This window comes from Argiope bruennichi, chromosome 10, assembly GCF_947563725.1.
Source record: "Argiope bruennichi chromosome 10, qqArgBrue1.1, whole genome shotgun sequence".
In the NCBI taxonomy this organism is placed as follows: Eukaryota; Metazoa; Arthropoda; class Arachnida; order Araneae; family Araneidae; genus Argiope; species Argiope bruennichi.
The window spans coordinates 40,189,042-40,208,712 of record NC_079160.1 but is presented as its reverse complement, the minus strand read 5'-3'; the positions used below and the strand labels follow the sequence as shown (position 1 = coordinate 40,208,712).

Below are 19,671 nucleotides of genomic sequence, written 5' to 3'. Positions count from 1 at the left end.
ATATTAATTTTTTAATGCCTCTCGATTATTTTTAATCATAGATGTGACTCTGTCCTTTTTAAATGGGATGTGACAACTTGATAATTTGCATAGAAGACTCAATGTCACTAACTGCCAGCATGTAGAGGGAGCAAGTCCATTTGCCGATGTCATGACCTAGAGCAAGATTTAAAGCAACCAAATAAAGAAAAATACATAAAAAAATATAAAAAATTGGTCTTTAAAGATTTCTTTTAAAGCAATGTATGGGTAATCTTGCTTTATTTATTTAAAAGGCGGATAAGTATATGAAGAATCTATATCGCTGGCATCGTGACCTAGGGGTAGCGCGTGATCTGGGCATCTCGTGTTCGAGTCCTGGTTTGGGCGTGGTTGTTCTCCATCCTGTGTTCTTTCTGCGAAGTGTGTGAAAGAGCCCTCGCCCCTGTGAAAAGAGGTTGTGCAAGCGAGTGTGTGAGTTTCACCGTCCTATGAGATAAAATCAGACTTCTATCCTCGGGTGCTCAGGGGGATTTTTCCCCCAGAAGCTACTGCACCCCTCTTTCCCCGATGTAAACTTGGTTTGAATTGGTGTTTAATCGAAGGGGAGTAAGCAATTACAACAATAAGTTCATTCTTCCTTTTATCGTCTTTGACGAGTGATTGCTTTTGCAATAGTTTAGTTTATTAATGTCCGTTTAAAACAACACTAGGGCTATTTTGGGACAGACCTCGTAATTTTGAACCGTGGTCAGATGATGAGGACGATACCTGAACCCCCCCTCTCTATACCACACCAGCGGCATGCTTTTGCTTCTATATGTTTTTCTAGATCCTTTTATGCGAATTCCGGAGAATAAAATTTTCAAAAAAGGAGAGCTGTTATGCCCTCTGCCCAATCCTTAGATTTATATTATTACCGATCATTTGTGTGTATTTTTTGAGCATAAACTTGATGCATCTACTCAGATTCCATTGATAGTTTCGTCATTAGAAATTGCCCCACAAAGGAAATTATTTCTTCTTTCCTTTATATTTTTGAATAATCTCTAGTCAACTGTTTTACGTCACATATAATGTATATTTCAATCAAAAGAGAATTCATTGTCTTTTAGTGTGCCATTAATAACTTTTTTTCGAAGCTATTCGTTGTTGTTTGTCTTCTATTTGTACCTTAAACTCCATATAATTTTCATGTAAAGTTATGGCTTTTGCATTTGAGTTATAATATGGATCCTTCACAGGAACGATTGGTTGCATCTGGTTTGTATTCTGGTGCTTTTTGATTCATGAGACTCCAGCGCAGCATCCGACCATTTCTCATGAAGAACTTTTGTACATTAACCAAAATAAAGACGACAAACCAGAAAAGGTAAGTATGACTATTTATAAGGATAAAAATTTGGAATAGGCACTTATTAAGACCAATATACTTATCGAAACAGTTATTTAAAGTTAACAGTTATCTCAAATTATGAGATTAAAAAAATAAGAAAAACATTATCAGGTTTAGAAGAAACATTAAGGCATGATTTCATCCATCATGTTATATTGTATATATGATTTAGCTAGGCATATCCAAATAAATACAATTATACTATTAAAATTATAATAATAGTTATATTATTATACTACAGACAATTACAATATTAATCGCTGAACTGTTTTGCCCGAGTGCCATACGTGCATCGATTTATCAGATTTTGATAGTTGTAAGCAAATAAATAAATAAATAAACCATTCATAACGATTATAATTCAATATTAAAATTACTTCCAATACTTCGATAATTACTTTGAATACATAGATAAGTCAAGTATTCAATGGTTTTCCGTTTGAATCAAAATAAGAATATATTCTCAAAATAGAAGGTATCATGTTATTAGAAGAAGTAAAGAAAGTAAAAGAAAAGTAAAGAAAATAAAACAGATAAGTGGTTTAGTTTTAAAAGTATATTGATGTGATCAGTAGAATCATATCTTTGTTAATAAATCGAATAAAGTTTCATGAACTTCTAAAAATACTGAAAGGTTCATTAGAGGAGTTTCATAAGTATTGCAAATAGCGAAACTAATGATGTTTGAGAGAAATAAACTTTTGTTATTTTGGGAGGACAGACGAATGAATACTAGATAATTAAAGTATGAGTACATTGGTTTAATTGGGTGAAATCAATTCTGTTGTTTAAGTTGCCCTGTGGCAGTTGAAGAGTAACAAATAAGTAATAGAAAATAATTTGATCACAAGTTCGCTATTTCTAGAATATTCTGAAAGCTATTGCATAGGTTGTAAAATCCAAAGAATCTAATGCAGCTAGGTTTTAAAATTTTTCATACGATTCCTACGATTTGTAAAAGTACGGTTAAAGTAAAAATAATGCTGTTATAAAGTGTACAAAAAGTAGTAAAAAAAAAAATAAAAAAAAAAGCATAAGTCTATAATTAAGTCATACAAGGGTACGATAATTAAATTGATCAAAACGAAACACCAAACGATATTTAAAACATCAAACTATACGATATTCAAAAACACCAAACGATATTTAAAACATCAAACTATACGATATTCAAAAACACCAAACGATATTTAAAACATCAAACTATACAATATTCAAAAACACCAAACGATATTTTCATGAGTTCATATTATTAATAATTTCACGATATTATTTATTTAAAATAAATTGCTTAACTCGTGATTTCTCAAATTGTACAAAAATTGTACGGTCAAATTGTACGGTCATGTGCAAAGTGTGGAAGATTCAAAGTTGGAGATATTTACAGCAAATCTCTCCAGGCATTTAGAAGTTTATCGCTCGTAGGGAAAGTATACTAAATTAGAGATTAAAGTTATTTGAGGAATAAAAGCAGATTTACTAACAAATGATCTAATAGATAAAAAATTCAGTATCTCAATTTACATTAAATCTTTTATTTCTTTTAAAATATTTAGCGCAATGTGTAATAATATTCATTTTAGGGTAATGTGTTTGTCTATTTACATGTTTTGGTTCTTCACCGAATTCTCTCTATATGTATTCTTTCACTATTATTAAAAGGATATCTCCCTTGGAATGATTGATCTCAATTTCATTCATTTCAGCCTTTAACTACAATGTTCGAGCTTCCTTTATACATCAAATTATGTTACCTACTGTCTCTATTTCCATATCTACTGATAATATAGATGAAATGTGTGTGTGTTTGTGTGTATCTATGTATATTTTGGTGATCTGGTAGAAACTTCCTCTCACACTTTTTAATAAATGTATTTATATATTGTCATACAGTAGACCGGGATAGCCTGGTTGGTAGAGCGTCGGATTCGCGTCCCTTAGGTTGCGAGTTCGAACCCCGCCGACCGAAGATTTCCCGCGTGCTTGGTGGCTGACGCGCATTAAATCTGTCGTGGTCACAAAGTCCTCCATGTCGAAAGTAATACCACTGGGGGTACTGGATCAGGGGTGATCGTTCTCTGATTCAGGTCTAAATGACGACCTGTGGTTGAGTGAATGAAATGCGGGAATGAAGTCCGCCCCGTAAAAAGGGTTGTGACGTCTGTGTAGCTAAATCGTTCTCTTGGCCCTAGGTGGCGCTATTATAGAAACAAGAGACGCTCCCCCTCAGGCTTAAATCGGTTGTCTTCGAAGAGCGGGCTTGTCCATGGCAAGTGCTATAAGAAACAACAACATATATTATTATTTATTTATATATTTATTCAACAATACTTACGAAAGAGCCTATTAAAATATGATTTTATTCTGCGATTAATCGCTGGGATGAGATTAACAAAGAAGTACCTAAAAACTAATGTGCTTTTTGGATTCCATTATTTAACTATTGACCAGAACTGCGTTTGTAGTGATAAATCGTACATCAAATTTCCTGTATTTAAATTTTGGGTTATCTCTTTTGTATGCTCGTCAAAATACATACTAATAGACGGTCAACCCAGCAACAGATTTAATTCCTAATTTTCTACATATCTATACTTTAGATTTTAAATCTGTGTACCGAATTTTATCGATTTAGCTCTCTTCGGTTTGTATTTATCATGTTAACTTGTATTCAGACAATCGGATAGAGAGACTTCCTTTACATGAATTTCGTTTAAAATGTGATAGATAAAGATCATTTACGAAATTTCACCCATTTAGCTTAAAGCGTTTTTGATTTATTGTGTAACATAGAAATTCGTCAAAATCTCGAGTTTGAATTTTTTACGATTTCAATATTTTCTCTTTGATTTTTACAAGAAAGTTGAAAAAAAAAAAAAAAAAAAAAAAAAAAAACAGGAGCATTTGAATTTTTCTGTAACGCATTGCAGAATCAGCTATTATTCCAAACTGTGTGTTTTGAAGGTTGATATAACTGCGTTAGATTACAAAATTGTTACCTTTTCAGAGACCTGATATTCCATGGAAGGATATTTTTACTTCACTTCCCATGTGGGCTCTGATTATTACTCATTTCGGGCACAATTTTGGTTTTCTCATTTTATTGACTGAAATGCCCACCTATCTGAGTGGAATCCTTCATTTCAATATCAAAGCTGTAAGTAATAAGTAATTGTATATTATATTTTTTTAAAGTTGAGAATTAAAAATTAATTCTTCGTGGTTGTATTAAGTTTATAAATAAGTGACATGCTGGTCAGATTTATAGATTTCAATTATTCTCTTCTACTTCAACATCATTGAAAATTTCTGACTGCATTACTCCTCGCTTCATTGGAATTTCATTCCGATAAAACTAATTGCAAAGGAGAGCGATATTATAGATTCATTACAATAAAATTTAAAATAACACTTCCATTTGATGTGATAAGATCAAAATGGGTCCATATCATTAGATTAATGCTAGTAATTCGGTGGGAGAACAGCTTATAAGTTTTTAAATAAATTATTAAAAAAGGATATAACAGGAAATATTTATTTCTTTTATGGGGCCAAATCTATTTAATCACAGTTGTAAACGTAGTTAGTACATTTTTAAAATCTAAATCATAATTGAATTGAATAAATCGACGATTAGTGAATAAAGATTAAATACAAGGTGTTAAATGGATAGATTGAAAGACCATTTTCTTCCGATAGCCACCTTTTGATCAAAGAGTTTTCGTTATAATGGATTTTAAAAATAATTTTTCGAATATGCACACTTAAATTTATTAGCAAATAACATTTCAGATTTGCTCAGTGATTTATATTTTTTTTTACCAGGATGGATTCCTTTCTGCATTGCCTTATATAGTTCAGGCTTTGACTGCGTGGGTGGTGTCTTACGTGGTAGACAGAATAAGAAAATCAGGAAAAATGAATATCACAACGATTCGCAAGATAAGTAATTCAATAGGTACGTACAAATTTTCATTTTTATAATTGATGATCTGTAACTCCTATTTTTGATATCTTTTTGATAAAAAATTAATGCTTATTGATACTGCATCTTCTTGAGATGTATACTTGTATTCTCAAATAAAGAGACAACAATATTTTGTAAGAAAAGGGTAAATTATGGAAGATTTATGCTAAAATTGGAATAAATATAAAATATAAATAAACATAAGGTAAAAATATAGCTGAAAAAATAGCACATTTTTCTGAATCTCTCTCTCTCTCTCTATTTATATAACGCTAACGTAGGTGGGACAGAAATCACGTTTATTATTCATTGCTGAATGGTAACAAATATAAACAAACCATCATGTGAATTTCAGATTGCTTCCTTAAACGTTTTTACAGCTTCATTGAATTCCAACGCCTGGTTAATTGTTGGAACTGCAAAATATTATTTGGAGAGGGTTTGCCATGTCACCAAACATTCAGTAGGAGAGGAAGAAAAGATGTAAAATAAATCAAAATTATAGAAATAGGTGTCAAACAAGGATTAACCGAGTGTTAAAATAGGCTTAACCGTCACTAGAAGAATATCTGCTACGACTTTCCTTTTGGAATTAATATTTAAATCGTCCAAAACTATTACTTTTAACTTATTTATGTTTTGTTGTAATCGTGTGTTAATTTATATCTGGACAGCAGGGTATTCAGACTTTCTCTGAATGGATTTATTTCAAAATTCGATAGAAATCAATTTATCATGGGTTGTGAAAATTCGAAGCCAGTGTTTTTTAAAGGGTTTTATGCTTAAGCTTAATAACATTAACAGTCCACATAGATTAAATGAGCATATTTAACTTATAAAAATTTATAATTTAACTAAGATTAATTAAACATATTCAAAAAACAATATTAACCCTTTAAAGGGCCATTTTTTCTAGTCATATTATGTTAAAATATTTTTAGGCTTGAAATTAGAATAAGAAAAGGGATTCATTTAGCTTATTAGATAAATTTAATTTGATTAATTAATTTGGTTAATTAATAATTAAGTGACAAACCAAGACACATCATTTTGTGTAAGATAAAGAACTGAAGCATCTAAGTTTCTGTCTTTCTAAAAAAATGAGTTAGAACTGATGCCAACCTACATCATTTCATACAAAGATTGATAAATTTGGTGGGAAGCATACTTCCCAAAGCCTTAGAAAGGGTAAATATAATTTGAATCAGATTTACTGTAATAATGTTAAAGAAAACATGATTTAGGACAATCAAAGATGATACTGAATAGATCACGCATTATTCAAGAAGTAATAAAAATTAAAAATCCATGTTAATAAAGATGAATTGTTCTTTTATAAGCAGAGAACGATATTAAATAAATTATGCATTATTTAAGAAATATTAAAAGAATAAATATATGAACTAGAATCTTATTACCGAAGAAAATAGCAAGGCAAAAGTTATAATAATAATATTTATCATTATTTCAGCCAATAAAAGTATTAGTTTTAACTTTATGACCAGAAATTGAATGAGGCGTAGTGTATGCAAATTCTGAAGTTACACTGGCCACTTAATGTTGATAATGTGGAAGTGATTTGTGGAAATGACTTAATGTTGATAATGTGGAAGTGATTTGTGGAAATGACTTAATGTTGATAATGTGGAAGTGATTTGTGGAAATGACTTAATGTTGATAATGTGGAAGTGACTTGACTGATTGAAAGTTTATTGCAAACTTACAATCGGTCAAATCATTATCAATTTTCTAGGTTAGAAAAAGACTATTGGCATGATGTTAACAATATCTTTTATACAGTAAGATATTTAAACATATTAAAATCATACGATAATTAAAAAAAATCTCTAGAAAATTAGTTTGTAGATCCACTGACATTATTTATTTTTAGGTTTATTTGGACCAGCAGTTTGCCTGTTGTGTATCACATTGTCTGGATGTCGACCATATTTGATAGTAGGTCTCTTGTCATTAGCTCTTGCGCTCAACGGGTTTGTATACTCCGGTTTCAATGTCACGCATATAGACATGAGCCCTGATTTCGCAGGTAAAATTGTTATTTTTCTAATAAATCTTTAAAATTGCTTTATAAATAATAATAGGAATTTCAAACATTTCAGATGCATTTTAAAATAGTTGCATTAAAATAGTTGTAGTTTCTAAAACATAAATAATAGACAGAATTTATAAAAAAGGAAATAGAATGTTGGTTGCATCTAGTGTTTTTTTTCTATTGTATTCGATTTTTTCCCCTCTGAAATCTAATTTTCAGGAAAAATAACTTGTTTGTCAGAACAAATATCATCAAAAAGATAATTTTTTTTGAATTTTAAAATGATGTAAAAATCATAATTTTATTCAGCAATATTTTCAAAAGTTATTGCCACAAAACTATAAAATTTCGATTAATTTCTGATAGATTAAAATTCTAATTTTAAATTAAAATAATCGATTTGAAGGGCAGATATGATCATCCACAGTAGGCACATACCATGTTTGATAGCTCTATGTCAAATGGTCTTGTCTGCAGAGTGTCAACACACAGACACAGAAACACGTGCTCATTTATTTTTATTAGATGAATTTGATACACATATATAATGCAAAATGATAAATTTTATTCTACTTCTAATTAAATTCGTATATAAAAATTGGATATATAAGAGATAAAAATGAAATAATAAAATTTTTAGAAGTTAGGTTTAAAATAAAATCAATTTATAATGAAAGAACTGATTATTATTTCGATTGATTAACTTTTTTCTTTTCTTTCTTCTTATACACGCATTCTTATACGTATATTATTCTTTCGAAAAGAATGTATTTGAATTAAAAATTTCCTATGTTATAATAATAATTATCTAGTATGTATCTGTTTTTAATAGGAGAAAAATTAATTTCTTCATTTTTAAGTGAAAGAATCATAAAAGAGAGAATTATGTTTAAAATTTTATTAAAGAAAGGGCTATATCAAATCCATAGTTAAATATTAATAAATAAATTTCAATTTTACATATTATTTTTCGAATGCTATAAGAAGATATTAAAAAAATATTATTTTAGGAACTCTCTTTGGAATAACGAACGCTATTTCCAATGTAAATGGAATTTTAGGTCCTATCATCGTTGGATTATTTTTACAAAATGGGGTAAGTTGTCTTTTAAAAACATTTACTTGTCTTTCTTACTATCTAATTGAATTAAATAATCATTTTCTTGTTAAATTCTGATTATTCTTATCGTAGTGGTTAATTTATATGAATTGATAAATATTTTAATGGATTAAATTTATAATTAAATATATTGACTTGAGGATTCATTCTAATTAAATTCAGATTGAGTGTGAGAGTAATTCATAAAGAATATTATGAATTACTCTATTTATGAATTATTATTTATACCCCCCAAAAATATTGTGATTTTATCAAACTCAATATTCAAATTAATCACATAATGCATTTTTAAATTTATAAAATGTGTGTTCCATGGTTTCTTTGCACGTTAAATCCATCGTCTAAACATCTTCCCGCTGGTGTGATGCTGAAGTTTGAAGGGGGGGAGGGGGAGGAGTGCCAGCTCAGGTGTCGTCCTCGTCATCTGACTACGGTTCAAAATTACGAGATCCGTCCCAAAATAGCCCTAGTGTTGCTACAAAATGGCGCGTTAAAATAACTGAACTGAACTGATCCCTAGTTTTACTTTATGTGCATCTATTTAGTTTCAACAATGTATTCGGCATTTTATGAAATGTAGATTTGATATCCGAAAGCTAAGAATTTTGGATTTTAAAAACAGCATTTTTGATGGGGAATTTTGAGAGAGAATGACATTTAAAAATTGCTCGATTTCAATACAAACAACAAGAAAAAAAGAATTTTATTACGAATAAGACGGACTTAAAGGATCCAACCGGAACACATTTCTAGTTGGATGAACTGTCGGTGTCAATTCACATTATTGATTAATCTACCACTGAACTACACGTCTTTCTTTATCTATACTCTACACATGCTTTCTGCTATGCTCTTTGATGTTACGTTATTATTTCGCTTGAAGATATAAGGGCACTGCACGTACAATGAATTGGTAAAAAAATATTTATAATGCATGAAGTATAGAAATTTTTTTGTAATAACCAGACCTCACTGAGTTCGAAAACACATTTTTTGAAAATATCTGTCTAGGATAAAGATACCCCAAAAACGCTTTGAGGCCAGATTGATGAAATTTGGTACGTTGTCTTTACATGAAATTTGATGAAGATCTTTATCCACTTTCAAGCAAAATCTATTCTGAGGAAGCTTGTCTGCCCGAATTTTCGAAGATAAATGAATGCTATAACTATAAAATGAAACCTATATAAATAAAATTCGGTACACAGATTTAACATCTGTAGTGCAGACATTTATCAAATTTTCAACCAAATACAATCAGGAGTTAAACATCTATGCTTAGAATGTAAATGTAATAACTCAAAAATGCAATGATTTAAATGCATCGGATTTGGTATGGGATTTTCTGACTACAAATGTAGTTTTGTGATAAAGTTTTGTTTCAATCGTTTGGGGAAAAACGCCTCTAAAACAGAAATTCGATTTTTGGATACAATTAACCGCATGCTTCCCAGAGATTAATTGCCACAAAATTTACCAAGGATGACACGATAGATTCAGCGAAAACTCTAAATTCATGCCAAAGGTTAATATTTCATAACTATTATGCTTTGAAAAGCCTTCTCTGAGATAACACCTTTATTAGAAAATATGCAAGACAGTTTTGGAGGAACCACTCTCGCTGATTTTAAAATACATTATCCACTTATTTTTTGGTGTGGAATTTTAAGGGTCATTTGAATAGGTCATCAGCTGTGCATACAGGCCATGGTGGCCTAGTGGTAAAGTCTCGGCTTGTGAACCGTGGGGTTTCAGGTTCGGAACCCGATTTCACTGAAGAACCGTCGTGTGAAGGGGTCTGTTGCACGTTAAATTCGTCATGCCAAACGTCCTCCCGCTGGTGTGGCGTGGAGAGGGGGTGCCAGATCAGGTGTCGTCGCCGTCATATGACCGCGGTTCAAAATAACGAGGTTCGTCCCAGAATAGCCCTAGTGTTGCTTTACAAGGGGACGTTAATATAACTAAACTAAACTGAACTAATCAGCTGTGTATACAAAATACGTAAATTGCAAATTTATAACACACTAGAAGGCAATTAAACATCGAAGTGTCATAGAAGCTATTGTTAGGAAAAAAAGGTGGCGATTAGATTTCTTTCAAATTGGTTTAAAAGACGTGATGGTTTTAATGAGTAATCCTATAGTTTTCCTGGAAATTGCATTTCAGTTTTTTTTAATGAACTGAAACAAGCTTTGTATATATTTTTTTCCAGTGACATATTTAATTAAAGGATATGCCCTCTCCAAAGCTTTCTCCCATAATCTCTAATAAAAGTGTTAGGCCCCCTTTCCATGCATTAAGTTGTGAATTTTGGTAAGGCCACGAATGCTTTGAATGGTATTGAAAAATAATAATTATAAATATTGATCTTTACCATGAATGCAGTATTTTACACATTTTATTATATGATTCTTGGTGCTTTATGTTGGCGATTAATCATTGAGATGTGGTTTGCAGAAAACTATATGCGCATGTAAGACATTTTTTCCCGAATGATGGAAATCAAAATTTAACACATAACTGCAATTTTAGTCATTAATTGCTTATCAAATTTTATTCATTTGAATTGCCGTTTTGAGCTGTCGTGTTTACATGCCTGTGGAAATACAGACGGGGATCCTTTTGATAGATTTGGTTCAAAATTTGACAGCTATCTACAGTTTAAATGTTAAATCTGTGATCCAAATTTTGTCTGCCTGTCTTGTAGTTTTCGTGTTAGCTCATATACGGATAACCGAACAGGAATCAATCTGAATGGATTTGGCAAATGTTTTTATAAATATTTATAAATTTGGTACAAAGACCATACACCTAATTTTATCCAACCAGTTCAAAGCGTTTTTGAACTAACGGGTCGAAAGATAGATAGACATAATTCCAAAATAAGTGTGTGTATTTTCTTTCAAAGAGGCCACAGTTGTTGAAATCCGCCAAAATTTTAAGTTCGATTTTATTTAGCAATTATAATTTTTTCTCTATGCCTCATATATGCGAAAGTAAAAACCTATCTTTCATCAACAGAAAACCTGACAAGCGCAAGTGCAATGTGACAAATTTAATAAGGAACTGAGAAAAGGAAGATGTTAATTAATATAACTTTAATTTATTTTTTGTAATTTTTAAAACTCGTATTTTGTTACTCGTATAAATTATAAATTTATGTTTTTGTATAAATTAAAGTGTCACTATCTGTTATTGAACCTTCGGATTTTTCACCGTATAACCTATGGGCGAATTCTGGATTATTTGTTTCCATAACTGTTTGGACATTGCAATTTGAAAATACAAGGAGCTATATAATGAAATTTGGTAAATGACTTTATAACCATAACTGTTGACAGTGGGTAAATTTCAGATTAAAACTATCAAAGCATTAGCTGTCTGTCAGTCTACTTATTCTTGTGTATAAGCGGGTGATAAATTAAAAAAAAGCATAACAAGTTAGATGGATGATAAAAATAAATCAGCACCAAAGCTTAAAAGCATTAGGTCAGGGCATAGATAATCTGTCCTGGTATATGTAAACCTATAATTCAAAAACACAACAAGCATAATAAATGGAATTTTACATATGATCTTGCCAGAAAAATTGTAGGCCTGTATCGAATTTTGGATTCATTCCATCTAGAATTCGAATACACAAGCCAAATATAATACAAATATATACTTAAAGTTGTTATTGTTTCTAATGGCACTTGTCATAGACAAGCCCACTGACTTTAGAAGTCAGTGATTTCTGTGTTCCAAGGCTGCGTCTCCTGTCTTTTTTTTAGTAGCGCCATCTAGGGCCAAGAGTACGACTTAGCTACACACACGTCCCAACCCTTTTTACGAGGCGGACTTCATTCATGCATTTCATTCACTCATCCACAGATCGTAGACTTGAATTAGAGAACGATCACCCCTGATCCAGTACCCCCAATGATATTACTCTCGACATGGAGGAATTTGTGACCACGACAGATTTATACGTGCACCAGCCACCACCACACACGGAAAGTCTTCGGCCGACGGGGTTCGAATTCGCAACCCAAGGTACTCGAATCTAACACCCTACCAACCAGGATATCCTGACCTTTACATCGATTATTCTTGCCTATTATATGCAAGAATTATTCTGAATATTAAATAAATTATAGGCAAATTCAGTTTAAAATTCGATACTTCTCAATAAAGGATTTCTCTTTTTTTATTTTTCGTATAAAAAGTATAGAGAAAGTATAATAATCTTCAAAAAAATTAGAACTCTATATTTTGACAAATCTTTACGTTTCAGATCTCTCTGTGTTCGAAAAACACATTTTTAGGAAATGTCTGTCTATATGTCTGTATGTGACAAAGATAACTCAAAACCACATTGAACTTGGCGGATGCAAATTCGTATACAGGCTAAAAACCAAACTTGTAGATTTATATCAAATTTTGAGTAAAATCCGTTAAGAGGAAAATCTGTCTGTCAAGCAGTTCGAATATTAGTTATCACGATAACTACAAAACGAAGAGAGCTAGATGGATAAACTTTGGTACACAGATTTAACATCTTTAGTATAGACACTTACTAAACGTTGAGTAAAATCCAACAAGGGATTGACTGACTGTGAGTCTGTACTTTCAGAAAAAAAGTGAATGCGATAATTCAATAATTCAGAAACTTAAATATATATAAAATTTCGTACTTGATTTTGCGACTTTAAGTGAATTTTTTGGGGTACTTTTTACCAGGACTTAATCGCCTAATAACTCGCCAAGGATGCCACGATAGACTCAGTGAAGATGTTATTCATGCCAAATGTTAATATTTCGTAACTATTGTACGTCAATGCCATGCAAGGTTTTCTCTAGGATAACACCATTATTAGAGAGTAAGCGAGGAAATTTTGGGGAAAGCATTCCCGCTGGGTTTAAAATTATGAAGGACTTTGTGAGAACGATGTATAATCAAGAATACTGATTATTCTTCTAATCTATAATTCTAATAAGATATCAAAATTATTCTAAACGTTACATAATTTATAGACAATTTCAGTTTAAAATTAGTTAACACTCAATAAAGGATTTCTTTCCTTTTTTCCTATTCACTTTGTATTAAAAAATTAGCAAATAAAAAAAATTTCTTTTTTTTTTCAGGTGACGGTTGCAAACTGGAACTCTGTGTTTTACATCACAGCTGCTGTTTATGTTGTATCAGCTGTCATCTTTGACGTTTTTGGATCTGCAGAAAGACAATCGTGGGGACCTAAATCTGAAAATAAACATTGCCTCGATGACATCAAGAGTTAGGGAGAATTTTCAAGACCGACATTTCAGAACAAGGCACTTCAAAACCTTTACAATGCAGATAGTTGAAATTATGCCTCATACACACTTTCTTTACACAAAATTGTAGATCATTGTCAGACTTTAAAACAAATCGCAGTAGGAAAGAGGTATTTTTCCTGTCCGCTTTTTTTTGATTTCCGTTACTGGTATAAGAAACAAAAGAACAACCGATTTCTTTTCAAAAAGGAAAGAAATTGGACAAGAAGAATACCGATTTCTTTCGAAGGAATGGTTTAAACTTGGACACGGATCTACAATTTCGGATGAAGAACCAAAAAGCCAAATTTCAGTAATCTACGTTACGTTTTTGATTTGTCGCTTGAATGTTGGAAGAAAAACAGTAAAAAAATAACCGATTTTCTTCTGATTCGGTGATTTATAGAGGTCTAAAATATTACAAATTTTCAAAGTTGTGTTATTGATTATTTCGACACTTGCTATAATTTCCTCTATATCTTCGTATTCGAGAAAGTAATAATATGAAGAAAAAATTGATTAAAACCAACAATACTGATTGATTAATAATTTTCATATTTTAAATTATTTCGAATTTTTATAATATATATATATTTTGATAACATATTTATTTTATTTTCGAATTTTTATATTTTTATAATTTCGAAATTCTTAAATTGCAAACTAAATTAATTGAATTGATCAATCTCAAATTAGATTAATTGCAAATGAGATATGTTGATGCATAATCGTTGATTGATTATGATATATCCATTGCGCCATCATCATAAAAAAGCTTTCTTTGATTATACGGATGATAACCATAACTACACCGATTCATTGTTGCTACATTTTAAATTCTCAGATTCAAAATTAAATTAATTGTAAACAAGATAGGGGATAAAAGGGACATATTCTACGTCGAGTTCTTGACTATTGAGGGGTACCAATTGCATTAGCATCTTAAGAAGCTCTTCTTTTGAATAAAAAAATTCTTGTTAAGAGAAAGATGCTTGTATCTATTTTTCCTTAAAATAGACTCCTCCTGAGGAGGGGCACCTCATATTTGAGGAAGAGAAAATTCCGGCCAGGTGATTGGTTCTCGACATTCTGGTGGATACAGAAAAAGTTGGAAGTCTCACTCCGCCCATCGATGATGGAACATACTTCCCAACGAATGGGTTGCACCGTAGCCGGTGAGGACTCTTTGGATTCAAACACAGTTCCCACCAGTGTTGCAGTTGCGGTGGTACAGTCATTCTGATTTTCCCATGTGTCTTCTAGCGGGTTGGAATAGACAGTTTAAACTTTAAGTTACCTTAAAATAGATTTAATACAATAAATTAATATTTACATAACGAATGGAACATATGCTAATTTCATTTTGCTTTTGGAAGTTTCTGAATATCGTGCTGAAGAAAAAGATGTCATATAAAATGAGCAATTGTGTTTTTCAATTGATCCTGATTTCATATGAATTGAAAAATATATATCCAAGTATAAAGCGCATTACTTCAGTTTAGCTTTGGAATCCTTATTTATGTTTCAAGAAGAAAAACGGCTTGACATAAAATTTATACTAATGCTTCCAATGTGCTTCAATTACTTACATTTGATGATTATTTGCTTTAATATACCGAAACATCTAAAAGGAATGCACTAGGGATAAAAGTAAGAAACAGGTTTATTATGTCATATCAAAGCCGAATATTCCCCCTTAAAAACAGGTAAATTCATAAATAATTAAAAATATATTCATAAGTGACATGTTTTTATTTGGATACCAAAATGATCAAAAGGCCTAGAACTTCCTACAGTGACATTTCTTCAGTTTATGATCTGTTACGATTTATGATCTGTTCGATCAGTATCTGATAATATTCCTTTCATCCAATATCTCTTCAATTGCACGATTCACTGGCACATCCCTGACACCAAAGGAATGATTGGACTTCTAATAAGCAATCGAGCAATATCATCTTCTGCCATAATCGGCGTCGTTGAGCAAGGTCCCGTGGAAAACCAATCAACTCTCTCTTTCCAAACATCACTTCCATTAAATCTGTACCTTGATTCTGGCAACGATCGATACGTGTCTACAAACATCACCAGAATTTCTTAGCGAAAACGTGGGCTGTTGAAGATTTAATCGTCGTCCCTTCTTCCTTTCGGTCTCGTTGAAACTCTTCAAATTTTAAGGCGCCGTTATCCGCTTCAAGTGCTTCTCTGAAAGTAGCCATTGGCGAGGATTTTGGCACCCACTGGAGAGAAAAAAAGGGGGTAATAAAAGGAAATAAGTGCTTCTAATAGGAATAGGATTTCAGCAGCCCCTGATCTGAAAGCTGAAGAGGCTCTCTTTAGAGCAACTTAAGATTAAATCTGAAAATTTGATTAAATCTTTAGAAGGGGGGGTATATGTATCTTGGTAAATGGATTTAGAAATGAGAGTGTGTCTACAGATTGAGAAGAGTTTTATATTAAGGTTTAATGCGGTGGAAAGAGGAATTTAAGTTTTTCGAGTGCAAATTCTAGTTCTTCATCATGGCACGAGTCGAAAATAGCCATTTTTTAGCAGCAGAGATAAAATTGTAAATATGTTCCAATATTAATTATGAACTTTTGATAAAAATAATTTAATTTATCAATACTGATGAATGAATGCTTTTTGGTTTAGTTATGATTTTCTGTCATAAGAAACGTGAAACTGCCTATACTGCCCCAAGCCAAATGATAGAAAATAGCTTTAAATAATAGCTGAAAACTAACAATAAATAAGCCTAGGATATTAGTGGTTCATTTATTTTTAACACTTTTTAAATTCCAATCATACTTTTCAAATTGAAACAATAAGATTTTTTTTATTTATTTATAAGGACGGAAGGACCAACAGACAGACTTCCTGTGAAGGATCACGTCCCGGATTTAACTGAAATTTTTATGAGATTTTGAGTACAACCTCAATTTGCTTCATGTAACATATTGTGTTTATGAATTATCGTTGTCACGGACTGTTAGACAGGGATAATTACAAAAGGCTCAGCTCAGTTATATTAACGCTCCGTTTCAAAGCAACACTAGGGCTAATTTGGGATGGACCTCAGAATTTTGAATCGTGACCAGACGACGTGGACGAAGCCTAAGCTGGCACTCCCTCTCTAAACTTCTGCACCCTACCCGAGGGAGGGTGTGTGTGTTTAGAACCCGATGGAGTTAAAGTGCAGCAGACCTTCTTTTGTAGCGCTTTTTCGGTGGAGCAGAACCTTGAGCCCTCCGCTTTTAAAGCTGACACCTTATTCCTAGGCCACCTTGGTCCTAATCGCAAAAGGCATTTTTAGGAAGTAAGAAGATCTGATAGAAATATATTCATTAAAATCTTGAGGTCACATTTTTGGTGAATACAATGTATACATTCTCTTCGTACGGTTTTTTTATATGATAAATTTTGTGCAGTAAAAATGTAAATAAATGTGCCTTAAGAATTTTAAAAATAGTTTTTTTTTACTTATTAGCAACATTTCTTATTTTCTTTTTATTTGAAGTTTACTTATATTTACAATTAAGTGAATTGTTTGAATGAAGACTAATGTAAGACTGGTTGTCTTAATTTCAGAACTAGTATTAAAAAAATACAAAGTCGCGTAAAACTAGAAGAATAATCAAACTGTTGTGTGACAATAGATGTAAGAGGTCAGCAGTAAAATCAGACTATTGTTTGAAAAAGTTTTTATGAGCCTTCTAAATGCTAGAAAATGAATATGATCGTGGTTTAAAAAATTACACATTAAAATTCCTACAGTAACCAATAGGGATGATCTCCCCCAAACTTTCTCGCATATACTGTAATAAATATGTTATCGCAGAGAATGTTTTACATAGCACAGGCATACAATCGTTACGAAATATCCATCTTTGGCGTGAATTTAGTATTTTTACTGAATCTATCGTGTCAACGTTGGTGAGTTATTTGGCGACTAATCCTTGGCCTGCTAATAATAGTATCTGAAAATCGAATTGTTTTAAATACGTTTTCCTCGATCGATTGAAATAAAATTTTGACACAAAACTACACTTGTAGTTACAAAATCACATACAAAATATGAAATATTTAAATCACTGAGTTTCTGAATTATCGCTCTTATATATTTCTGAAAGTACAGAACAACAGACAATGAATTTGTACTCCAAATTTGATCGTTGTCTACACTATAAATATTAAATCTGAGTACCAAATTTTATTTATCAATCTCTCTTCGTTTTGTAATTATCGTCTTAACTTACATTCGAACAGCCCGACAGATGGACTTCCTTTGATCAAATTTCATTCAAAATTTGAATAAAATATACAAATTTGGTGTAAATACTGCATACCAAATTTCAATTGTCTACCTCAAAGCGTTTTAGTGTTATCTTTGTCACAGACAGACTAACGGTCATTTTCCGAAAAATTTGTTTTATGATCTAGGGGTGGCCTAAAACGTCGAGATTCCTCAAAATTTCGAGTTCGATTATTTTTCTTTTTACCATAAGTATACTTTATCTATACTACATACGCGAAAAAGTAAAAAGATTGAAAGAAAAAATTGTACATATTTCTTTTACTCATTTTCTTATAACTTTCGCTCTGTTTTCAGATATATGTTTCATCCTTATGTGATTCCTATCAATAAAAATGCGCTTAATTGTGGATGACTTATTCCATTCATTAAAATGTTCATTGGAATCTCGGAAACCGTCACTTCATGCTAATGATCAAAGAATGCACTCATTTTGTTTTGGTTAGTTTTGAGTTTCAAAGCGCCAGGATCATTAAGCTGATTATTTGATTCTATTGCACTAGACAAATGATTAAAGCCGCAGAAAATTAAATGAAAAGGATAAGAGTACAGCAGCATGATAAATGACAAGGATAAGAGTGTAGCAGACATAAAGGATATAAGAGTACAATGTACAAAAAAGTTGGATAACTATTTTTTGGTTAGTTATTAAAAATATTTTTAGCCAGACTCAGAGTTAATTTTGACCATTCTAAAATGAAATGAAAATATTTAAAAATGTTAAAATATTAATGAAACTTTTTTGGTTTTGGGTTTTATGGTACAAGTGACATTAAATTGGCTATATTACACCAATAAAAGGTTAAAATATGTAATGAGATAGTAAAATTGTAATAGTGACTATCTAAAGAAGTAAAATGTTAATGTTAAAAAAATTCACTTTATGTATAAAAACGAAATTACCAGAAAGAATGGTATACCTGAAATAGCCTCTCGTACTCTTAAATAAAATTGTTTTCTCTTCTCTCCTTCTGAATAAAAGTGAACCTTGAGTAAAGCCGTGAATGCTACGAGTACTCAGATTTTTATTTTCAGAATCCCACACATGAACCTCTTGAGCTATGTAGTATAATGAAGAAAACCGAGTATGCATTTTAGGAATCTTTTTTTCAATACTTTGAACTGAACACTTGACACAAAACTACTATTATATTCAGAAATTCATATATCAAATTTTGTTTATTTAAATTGTTAAAATTTTAACTTGTAGCATTTATAAGCACACGGAGATACAGACACACAGACGATTAAGCTTTTGATGGATTACATTGAAAATTCGATACTGAGTTATACTTTAGATGTCAAACATTTATACTTTAGATGTCAAACATTTATACTTTAGATGTTAAACATTTTAAAAGTGTTTTAAAACAGTATATTTTAGTATTGAAATCAAACTGACATCGTTTGTTGCTATTATTTCATTCTGACTTTTTTCATCTTTGAAAATGAGAGTGTGAAGTTATGGTTTAGTTTTCCATATTGAGTGAGTTTCTTCAAAGACATTTTTCTAATAACTGTTATAAAATGTTATTCTACTTACAATTT

General features: G+C 31.3%; 1 protein-coding gene across 3 annotated transcripts in view; it reads left to right on the top strand.

The window, feature by feature from the left end:
- Nucleotides 1–14,330, top strand: part of LOC129989374 (sialin-like) — a 40,494-nt gene extending 26,164 nt beyond the window's left edge. For all 3 annotated transcript variants that reach the window (XM_056097877.1, XM_056097875.1, XM_056097876.1), the window contains 6 exons: nt 1,224–1,351; nt 4,383–4,532; nt 5,201–5,333; nt 7,234–7,389; nt 8,406–8,491; nt 13,643–14,330. In XM_056097877.1, coding sequence (XP_055953852.1) covers nt 1,224–1,351; nt 4,383–4,532; nt 5,201–5,333; nt 7,234–7,389; nt 8,406–8,491; nt 13,643–13,795 — 806 coding nt within the window. In that variant the 3' untranslated portion in view covers nt 13,796–14,330. The remainder of the gene's footprint in view (nt 1–1,223; nt 1,352–4,382; nt 4,533–5,200; nt 5,334–7,233; nt 7,390–8,405; nt 8,492–13,642) is intronic.
- The last annotated feature ends 5,341 nt before the right edge of the window (nt 14,331–19,671 follow it).